The following is a 10,564-nucleotide window of genomic DNA, read 5'->3' as shown; positions in this document are numbered from 1 at the left end:
CAGACTGAGGCAGCGCTGAGTCGCTGCCGCCGCAGCGCGGATGGTCGCGCCTGTGCCCCCCTATCTCGCGCCTCGCATGGTGCAGTCCGGCTGGGCTGGCGGCGGCACGGATGCGACCAAGGCGACCGGGAAGGGGAGTTTGGAGAGGAACGGCGAGTGACGTCAGCGCGCCTTCAGTGCTGGGCGGCGGTGGCGCACGCCGGCAGGCGGGGGCGAAGGTGCTGTCCGCGGTACTGAAGGCGGCAGTGCGCACGCGCCACGCCGCATCCTGTTTCCCCTCCCCCAACTCCGACTGGGGATGCGCAATTTGAGGAGTGGGGGCGGGGTGAGGGCTTGTCGGGAGGGTCGAGGTGGGTGGTCAGGTAAGCCTCCCCTCCCCGCCTCATCCTGGTCTTCACACTCACTCGCACCCACAGGGAGGACCCTCCGCTGATACTCGGTTTCCAGTGTTGATGTTAACCACAGAAGGCATTTGGGGGAGTGGGAATGGAGGCACAGCCGGAGACAGAAAAGTAGAGAAATAACCCCCTCAGGAGAGGGGTGGGGGTCACGCGCAGTAGCCCGCAGGGAGATGAGTCTCCCACGTCTACACAGGCTTAGCTAGGCAGGGAGAAGGGTGCGGGGGCGACGTAGACAGCATTAGACAGGCGGAGGTGGACATTTGGGCAGGGTACACACCCTTGCCCTCGTGGTGAGGGGCCTGGAGACACACAGGGAATGTCGCATACGTGGAGATACATATAGACACATACAAAAGTAAGGAAACACGAGGAGGCATGGACAGAGAACACACACTGATTTAGGTGTCTATACAGACACACGCAAGCCCAGGGTAACACATATAGACATGCATGCATACACGCATATATATGCACATACACACACACACAGACACCACACCGACACACAGAGACCCAGGGAAACTCACACGAGCATGCACACCCAGACAAAACACATACCCACAGACAATCATGAACAAACCTAGATCTGCCAGACACATTCCCTGAAGCTCTAGCCCTGATGTGTGCCCATCTCTCCCCCTCTACACACACACACTCGGTCTATACACTCCCATCCCTCTGCCCTGGACACAGCCAAATACCATGATAACCACTTGGCATCATCAGCGCCCATGGCCGTCTCTCCCTGCACCAGAGAACTTTCCACAGATAGAGGCAGATCCATCCTAGGGTATGCACACAGTAGGTACCAAATAATGTTTGCCACATGAGCAAATGACCTTTATAGTCTGGGCAGAGGTGAGCTATGAAAGCCATCCTGTCAGCTCCTATAAGATTCTGACTACAATGAAAGTACAAATCCATTTAAAAACAAACATTTGTTGACTGTACCCAATGCTTAACTAAGCTGTTTACATGTATTGTCTCATCCAAACCTCACAACAATACTATGGGGTGGGTAATATCACTTCCTTTTTACTGATGAAGGAATCCAAGAACTCCAATTCATTCCCAAAGGGTCATGTTCACTTTGTGATCCATACTTTTTTTTTTTTTTTTTTAAGAATGCATCAGAAAGAGGTGCCAGTGTGGCTGGAACAAAGTGAGCAAGGGGCATTGTGGCAAGAGATGGGGTCAGAGAGGTTAGCAGGGACCAGATGGAGCAGGGCCTTGCAGGCCATAGTGAGTGATGATGGTGGACCAAGTGAGGCAGAAGAAGATATGGCAAGAAGTAGGCAGATTTGGAGTCTCGTCTGCCTGCAGGATTTTCAGATGAATCATCCACTTATTCATTTGTTCATTCTTCATTCATTAAATCATTGGCCTGTTTAAACAAGGTAGTAATGGTGTGGGGTCTGGAGTCAGAGTGCCTGGGTTCAAACTGGACCTCCACTATACCCCTGGGAAAGTGACGTAAATCCTCTGAGACTTGGTTTCGTCATCTGTAAAAATGATCACCTAACCTGCCTCGAAGAGCGGGGAGACAACCTCTGTATCTTTGCATGTGCTGTGACTTCTGCCAGGAATGTCCTTTCCTTCTCTCTCTCAAGGATAATCTTTGGCCAAGGTCTCCAGGAAATCGCCTCCTCCAGGACTCAGATTCCATCACCTCTTCCCCTAGGCTCCCACAGTCCTCAAGTCAAATACTTCCAAACCATTCTCTACTCCATCCTCCATCCCAGCCAGCTTCAGTCCCACTTCCAGGCCTTTGCTTTGGCTGTTCCTTCCCCCTTTCTCCTGGAGGCCCTCTCTGGCATTCCATATCCCAGTGGTCCCCAGATGGGAAACTCCCCATGATTCGGGTATTTTTCAACATTTCGAAGTATGTGCTCCCCAGTGTTTTGCTCAGTAACTGAAGCAAACAAGCTGTGCTGGACCCATGGTGCCCCCTCTGGGGGACAGGAGCAGCTGCAGGTCTACAGACCTTTCTGGCTCCTAGTGGCACTCCTCAGGAATCTGTCTCCAGACTGCCTCTTCCCAGGGGCCCCATTCCCAGGTTCCTAGTACTTGTGGCCCCCAGCGTCATTCCCTTTCTCCAGGTGGCTCAATTTCCAGAAATGAAATTTTTGTAGATTGTTTAGCAGAGGAAGGAAGATTCCCCCCAGGAGTATCTCAACACCCCGAGGCAGAGGTAAGGCTCCTCTGCACTGTCTCCATCTTCTCTAGCAGGAATGAGCATACAGAAGGGGATCCAAGAATGATTTTTTGTTGAGCATTGGTGAGCAATGACTCTGAAACAGACACCCCTGAGTATGTTCATAATCAGTATTATACTCATGTTTATAACTCACACACATACATATCCATGCCACCTTAATGTGCATGCATGCACACACGCACACTCCTATAACTCAGACAGTGTTATGGTGCACACACGGTTGTAACTTCACATGCACTCCACATACACTCAATACATCCTTAATTCTTGCACAGACCCATAGGTCTGCATATCACACATACACAAAGATATGTGCCCCATAATGCGCACATACAGGCAAATTTCCACTTTCTTGTAAACACATACCTCTCTCACACTCCGTAGTAGCAAATAGAACCCATCACTTTGGCTCATTCCTCCCAAGATGACCAAACATTCACTGACTTCGTCTTCACTAGTAGCAAACAGAACCCATCACTTTGGCTCATTCCTCCCAAGATGACCAAACATTCACTGACTTCGTCTTCACCTCGACACATCAACTGACCCATTTTACAGAAGGGGAAATCGACCCAGAGAAGTGAGCACCCTGACCCCAGGTGTCACAAGTCTCCTATCCCAGCCTTCCCACACAGAGGTGTCCCTCCACTCACATCACAAAGTCCTAAACTCTGCTCCTGACATGGTGCTTCAGAAACGTGTGGCCCACTACCTTTCTGTGCCTCTGTTTCCTCCTTGGTAAAATGAGGATAATACTTACCCTCATATGTTCGTTGCGTATTAAATGAATTCATGCTATGGAAAAGTCTGAAAACACTACCAGGCACACAGCAAGTACTCTCTAAGTATTAGCTATTACCATAATTATGATGATCTTTATGATTTGTCTCATCACAAGGGACCCAGCATTCAGTAAGTGCTAATCGGTGCTAAATGAATGAGCAAATGCTAAGAACATTAGTGTCTGGGTTTGTTCCCTTCACTGTGGTGACACGTACTCTCTGACACCTCTTCTTCCCTATCCCCCATGATGTCCAGCGCTATTGTTAGTATACAGTAGGCGTTAATAACTGTTGAATAAATGTTCAAACTAAAGGATCTCTTATTCTGAGTCTGTTTTCTCGCTCAAATGTCCTGTCTACCAGCCCTCCTCCACCCCAGATGCCCAGACTTCGCTCTAGTATACAGTAGACGCTAATAAGTGTTTAATGAATGAACAAATACTAAAGGAATCTGTGTCTGGATTTGTCTCGGGGGTTCCTCCTGGCAAATGCTAACTCTAGCCTCTCTTTGCCCACCCCCCCAAGCTCAGAGCACCTCGCAGGCACTTCCTCTGTCCGCCCCCCGCCTCGTGGAACTATTTGTCGCCGCTAATTGTGGCATTGCAGCTGGGTTGTTGGGAGTGGGTGGGTGCAGGTGTTCTCGCGGTGGGGCGCCAACCCCAGCCACCCCTCTGCCGCGGTTCAACGCCGATAGACGCGGAATCCGCGGGCCGAGAGGCTCCGGCGGGTGGGAACCCGGGGAACTTCAGGAGGTGGGGAGATGGATAACAAGCACGCCAGCCAATCAGCAAGTGTCTGCCAGGGAGAGTGGCGAATCAGGAAACCTGTAATGCGGAGCTCTGCAGAGGGACGTGCTGGGCGCCCTGGGCACTGCGCGGGTGGGTAGCAGGCACAGACTTTGGGACTACGGCAGCGGCGAAGGAACGGATACTCGCCATCACTCCTGTCAAACTGTGGCCACAGCGGAAAATACTGTTTCCCACAACAGGCCACCGCAACTTGGCCCGTTCTGTGCCCTTTGGCCTAGAAGATGTTAACGTCCCATTCCTGGGGCAGAGATTGGTTTATTGAGGTCTGAGAGGTCAGGGGGTCAGAGTGGAAGAGAGGTGTTAGAGCTTCTTATTCCTCAGGGTCTTTGCAGGCAGGCGCGTGTAGACATGGCCGTTTCTCTTCCACCACCAACTTCTGCCCCTGCAGCATCTCACACTGTGCCCATGGTTTCCCCCAGAAGGTCACGTTCTTCTCACCCTGACCTTCGACCATGGTAATCGTGGGCCTGGGGAGTTAGGGAGGGAATGGAGGGGAGAAGCTCAGGGAAGGCAAGCATGCATTCAACAAACTCTTACTGAGTACCACTGTGTGCCCAACACTGTGTTTTAGCTGTGAGTTATTGGGCAATTTCTTTATCTTTCCCGTGCCTCAGTTTCCCTCATCTGAAAAATGGGAATAATAATACCCACCTCACTGGGCTGACTGAGGATAAATGAGTTAATTCAGGTAAAGTGCTCAGAGTGGTGTCTGGTACACAGTAAGTGGCCAATAAATGCTGGTAATTGTTACTTGTTGACATGAGCTACCTTCTCTTACCTCCAAAACCCTTTACATCTCTCCCCATTGCCCCCTGGAAAAAACCCAAATGCGTTGCCTTGACATTCAAGGCCTTGTTGTTGGGCCCAAATCCCTGCCCCAAGCCAATCTCTCTCTCTCCTCCACTTTATCCAGACTCAGTCCCATGCCCAGAATGGTCTTTGCCTGGGTTATTTCTCCCACAAGGCAAGCCCTCCATTCACTCCCATCCCAATTTCAATCAGTCCTTTCTCCAGTCATTCCTTCCCTCTGTCAGGTCCTTCGTGCCTCCATTCAACACCCCTAACTCATCTTCAGGACCCACTCTAAACCCCACAGCCAGAGACCACTTCCCAGATGGCAGGGCTTCCAGGAGTGGGGAACTGCCTCCTTAATCTAGGAGTTTGATGTATGTGGAAATAAGGGCGGGATGAGTGAGTGTTTTAACCATCTCCAACACCGGGCCACCCTGGCCACTGGGAAACACTTTGGGGGGGTGGATCACCTGTGTCTAGGACTCTGCTCACACAGTCTTGATGCCAAGAATGCCTTTCCCAGCCCCTTCCTGCCAGGGGAGGCCCAATCAGTTTCCTGGACCTAGGTTGAGGAGGCAGTCTCTTTTCCATGCATCGACTGTTCCTCATATGCCTTCTGTCAGGGCCCTGCCAACCTGCATCCCTTGGGGGATCCATGGGATCTGGGTTCTGTGTGTCTGCAACTATTGCCAAAAAGGCCTTTGAGTCCCTGGGGGCAGTGAGATGTTAAGTGAGACATTGAGTCACCCGTGGAGGCATGGGCAACTGAAGGAATGAGTAAGTGAATGGAGGCATGAGTGACTGAGTGACTGAATGAGCAAATCAAAGCCTGGGTACCTGAGAGCAGAGCAAACGGACACAGGAAGGACTGAGTGAATGGGAGAATGGCTGAGTGACTGACTGACTGATTGAAGGGCACAGAGGCTACTAATTCTCCCTTCAGTATCTTCTTTCTCAGCATCTTCTTTCGTTTTCCCCTCCTTCCTGCAGCTGGGAGATGGTACTTGGCAAGGCAGGCACCTGAGACCCAGTGGTGGAAGCCCTGGTTGGGGGAGCCCACTCTCCCACTGTTACTGCTGATGTATCGCTATCATGACCCCCTCCTAGGCATACTTGGCCCCCTCACTCACGCGAACTTGGGGAGCGAGGCCGTGCAGAGGCGCTGGCGGGTGCGGATGGGGTTGGGTCCACATGGGGGGATGCACAGCCCCCAGGTACTCCACTCCGACCATGAGCCTTTCCCTGCAATGAGGGGAGGAGGTTCTCGAGTCAGAATGAGAATTCTCAGTGGGGTGGTGAGAGAGAGGCTGCAGGGACATGGGATCCACATCAGAGACTCAGAAACCCCTGTCCCCCATGGGCTGCACCCCCTGACAGCGCGGTCTGTGGGGGCACTCACAGAGGCAGCGCTGGATGTTGTAGCAGTGCCGGATATCCTGTTGTTCCCCGACACATCGCTGGCCATCAAACTTGCGGCCCTTGCAGCTCCTTGAGCGTGCCTGCTGGCCCGGGATTTCCTCACAGCTGATGGATTTCATGTTCCGGCGGACACAGGGGCTCCACTCCCCCCAGGGTCCCCACTCTCCGTTCACTGCAGAGACAGGGGTAGCAGGGTCTCGCACCGAAGAAAGGAGGCAGCGAGGGGGTTCAGAGGAAGGAATGAGGGCTGGGGGAGGGAGTGGGGGTGATCAGATGTGCGAATGGGGGATCAGAGGTGGAACCGAAGCATCAGGGCCAGGAATGGAGGAATTGGAGGCAGAAACAAGGCAGCAGCAACAGGGACTGGGCAGCAGAGAGGGTGGGGTCTTAGGCATGGAAATGGTGCATCTTGAGGTGCTGACCAGGGCAGGGCACGGCCGAGTTGCAGACATGGGTCCGGATGGCATCACCGGCACAGGAGGGGCCCCCATGCTGGGGCACAGGGCGATCACATGTCCGTCGTTCCTGGGTCTGGCCCAGGCCACAGGTCACAGAACAGGGGCTCACAGGGCTCCATGGCCCCCAGCCACCAGCCACTGTTGGGGGCGGATAGGAGTGAGGAGAAAGGCCACCTCAATCTCCCCCCCTCAGCCCCTAGACCCTTGAGGCAGACTGCACCCAAGTGAAGAGCCCCATGGTCACACGGTGTAAGATCTCTATCCCCTGAAATGGCAGAACATCTGTGCCCGAATCAAGAGCAGAGTGTCAGAGGCCTCATCCTGTTGTACCTGGGCAGGGTGGCAGGCCGGCGCAGGCCCGCTGCTCGTGGGCTGGCCCTGGGCAAGGCTTCCCGGGAGGTTGCGTGGAGGGCGCAGGTGCAGAACACGTGCGGCTTCGTCTCTCCATAGGTGCGCTGGCTTCACTGCGGCAGGAGCCCGAGCAGGGGCCCCAGGAGCCCCAAGCAGCCCAGGCCCCGTGTGCTGTGGTGGGGTGGGGGTGAGAAAATGCCAAGTGTGATCATGCATGCTGAAGTCCTCCCACCCTGGCAGTTCCCTGCTGTAACCACGAGACCCACCCTGGGTGCCTGCCATCAGTGCCCTGGGGTTGCCCTCACTCACTGGGGCAGACTTGATGGGTGTCACAGATCACTGACTCCTGTGCCTCTCCTGGGCAGTGGCCCCCACACTTGGGGATGGGGCGATCACATGCTCGACGACGGGTCCGGGTCCCTTTGGAGCAGGTAACAGAGCAAGGCGCCCAGGGCCCCCAGTCGGACCAGCCACCTATCTCTGTGGAAGAGAAGAGAGGGGGACAGGATGGAGGTGGGGCTGTCATTCAGGAGTCCTTGCTTCCTCATGCACCCTACATAAGTCAATCCTGTTTCCATATCCTCTGCCACACTTGGCCCACCATCATTGCTCATCTGGACTATTGCAGTAGCCTTCACACCGGTCCCCCTGCTTCACCCCTCACCACATACAGGCTGTCCTCCTCCTGACAACGAGAGAGATCTGTCACAACCCAAGTCAGATCACGGTTCTCCTCTGCCCACAGCCCACACCTCTCAGAATAAAAGCCAACATCCTTGGGCTGGCCCCGTGGCTTAGCGGTTAAGTGCGCGCTCTCTGCTGCCAGCGGCCCGGGTTCGGATCTCGGGTACGTGCCGACGCACCGCTCTTCCGGCCATGCTGGGGCTGCGTCCCACATGCAGCAGCTAGAAGGATGTGCAGCTATGACATACAACTATCTACTGGGGCTTTGGGGGAAAAATAAATAAATAAAATCTTTAAAAAAAAGAAAAACATTTCAAAAAAAAAAAAAAAAAGCCAACATCCTCACCATGGTCCACAGGGAACAGGCCCCCTCTGACTTCACCTCCCACCACTCTCCTCCAGCCACACCAGCCTCCTCCTTAGTGCCTCATGAATCAGGCACAGTCCCACCCTAAGGGCCTCTGTCCTGATCATTCCCAGTGCTGGCTAATGGGCAGTGCTTGCCCGCTTTGCTGATCCTCCTCACCAGGACAGCATGGCTGTTCCTCACAGGCTTGCAGCTGCCACTCGAGGGTTCCAGGTGCCACCTTCTCAGAGCACTGCCCGCCCCAGCCTATGCAGCGCCGGTGCCGCAGCTGGGAGCCCTCAGCACAGGTAACTGAGCAGGGGGCCCACGCAGACCACGGTGACCATCGTGGGTACCTGCAAAGAAGAGCATGTCTCCCATCCTGGCACGAGCTGACAAGGATGGTGTACAGCATTGCACGGTGTGGGCAGGCCCAGGCACGGGTGTGGGATAAATGTATGTGGAATAGATTGATGAGAGCACCTACCTCTTAGGGATGTTGGGGGATTGAATGGGAAGAGGTGGGTACACAATAAGTGCTTAATAAATGCCATTTACCTTCATGATCAGGGATCTAAAGTTACCCTTTGAAGACCCCCAAGGACACTGCCAGGCATGCAGTAAGCAAATGTAAGGACTAGGGATCCAGAACAGCTGTCAGAAACCCACCAGGCCACCATTGTGGACGGTAGCAGGCAAACAGGAAGTGCTTAATAAATAGGAGCCATCATCCCAATGAGCTCAGAGACCCTGTCAGAAATACCCCAGATCTATTCCCAACTCCCTGCACAGCATAATGCTAAATAGATGTGAACTGTTGACAGGACCAGGGGCCCAGAGCTGCCTTCGCAAATCCCCGAGCTCCCCATCCCCATGGTGTATCTAGACTATACAGTAAGCAGCTAAATATATGTCTGGCAGGAGCCAGCCCCGTGGCGTAGCGGTTAGGTTCGCGCACTCCGCTTTGGCGGCCTGGGGTTTGCAGGTTCGGATCCCAGGCGCGGACCTACGCACTGCTTATCAAGCCATGCTCTGGCGGCGTCCCATATAAAGTAGAGGAAGATGGGAAGATGGGCACGGATGTTAGCCCAGGGCCAAACTTCCTCAGCAAAAAGAGGAGGTTTGGCAACAGATGTTAGCTCAGGGCTAACCTTCCTCACAAAAAAAAAAAAAATGTCTGGCATACAGTAAAGGCTCAATACATGTAAGCTGGTGTCATGATTAGGAGACTAGAGCTACCCTCAGAAATCCTCCAGCTACCCTCGACCTCTGCAATGCATCTGGTGTGCCAGAAGTCCTCAATGAATGTGAAGTGTCATCATAATTAGGGGCCTGGAGCTGCCCTCAGAATTCCCCAAACTCCCACCCCCACAGTGCATCTGTATACAGTAAGCACTCAATATGAGCTGTCATCACAATTAGGAGACTTGAGTTACCTTCAGAAATACCTGAGCTGCACCCCACCCACAATGCTTCCAGTATGCAGGAAGTGCTCAATAAATGTAAACCATGGCAGTGGTTCTCTGCCAGGGGTGATTTTGCTCCCAGGGGACATTCGGCAATGTCTGGAGAAATTTTGGTTGTTGCAACTGGTAGGGGCAGTTGCTACTGGCATCTAGTGGGAGGGATGCTATGAAATACCCCGCGATGCACAGGTCAGCCTCCCACAACAAAGAATTTTCTGGCCCCAAATATCAATAGAACTGAGGCTGAGAAATCCCGAGCTATGGTCATATTCAGGGCCTTGGAGCCACCCTTGGAAAACCCAGAGAAGGAATGAGCCCAGTTCTGCCTCCCCGCAACCCCAGGCTCCCCCTAACCTGCATGCCTGACAGAGCTTCCTGCCGGGCTCCTGGAAGGCATAGGCAGCGTTGAGACAGCAGTCTTCCACACTAACACCTCCCCCCAGGAGGCCCTTGCACTTGCCTGAGGATTCCTCATACTGGGTGAAGCAGAGTACGGGGTCTGAGCCTGTAACATGGCGGGGGGGGGCATGGTCAGGAGTGTGGTGGGCCCGGGCACCTCGGGGCCCAGCTGGGTCCTCCCCCACTCACCTGTGGCTGGCAGAGTGAGAAGCAGCAGCAGCAGAGGCAGCAGCAGCAACCGAGGGGCCTGCGCCAGGGCAGGCATGCTGAGCCCTGCACCCTGCAGCTCCGCCAGAGAGGAGGCCTGGCTTTCTGCAGGCTGACCGGCTCCCAGAGTCAGCGGGAAAGAGGAACCATGGGCAGGAGGAACTGGGAGGGCGAAGGGCAGCACGGGGGAGGGGAGGGCATCGTGCAGGTCTCTTCAGCTCCAACCTCTCCC

At 54.0% G+C, this 10,564-nt stretch overlaps 1 protein-coding gene across 2 annotated transcripts; it reads right to left on the bottom strand.

Moving 5' to 3' along the window:
• Window positions 1-4,013: 4,013 nt before the first annotated feature.
• CFP (complement factor properdin) lies at window positions 4,014-10,564 on the bottom strand. 2 transcript variants are annotated; one of them, XM_087427790.1, is made up of 10 exons: window positions 10,315-10,564; window positions 10,187-10,231; window positions 10,081-10,112; window positions 8,441-8,616; window positions 7,540-7,710; window positions 7,210-7,401; window positions 6,844-7,017; window positions 6,402-6,593; window positions 6,133-6,244; window positions 4,014-4,677 (listed from the first exon to the last, which is right to left on the bottom strand). In XM_087427790.1, exons 2-10 carry the CDS (start codon window positions 10,199-10,201, stop codon window positions 4,521-4,523), a joined length of 1,221 nt encoding a protein of 406 aa, XP_087283916.1. In that variant the 5' UTR covers window positions 10,202-10,231; window positions 10,315-10,564; the 3' UTR covers window positions 4,014-4,520. The 2 variants fall into 2 exon arrangements, with proteins under 2 accessions (XP_087283916.1, XP_004435056.1); XM_004434999.3 differs by having other exon boundaries at window positions 4,015-4,677; window positions 10,081-10,231; window positions 10,315-10,545.

Source organism: Ceratotherium simum, chromosome X (genome assembly GCF_057802395.1).
Source record: "Ceratotherium simum simum isolate JZ-2026a chromosome X, ASM5780239v1, whole genome shotgun sequence".
Taxonomy (NCBI): Eukaryota; Metazoa; Chordata; class Mammalia; order Perissodactyla; family Rhinocerotidae; genus Ceratotherium; species Ceratotherium simum.
Note: the sequence above shows the minus strand (reverse complement) of the source record. Positions and strands in the feature narration are given on the sequence as shown.

Excerpts from the sequence above, each read along its gene's own strand:
- CFP (XM_004434999.3), bottom strand. The coding sequence starts at position 10,390 with ATGCCTGCCCTGGCGCAGGCCCCTCGGTTGCTGCTGCTGCCTCTGCTG. Across the intron at positions 7,711-8,440 it reads GGAACAGCCATGCTGTCCTG|AGATAGGTGGCTGGTCCGAC; the intron begins GTGAGGAGGATC and ends TCTCTTCCACAG. Across the intron at positions 6,594-6,843 it reads CTCGGCCGTGCCCTGCCCTG|TGAACGGAGAGTGGGGACCC; the intron begins GTCAGCACCTCA and ends CTGTCTCTGCAG.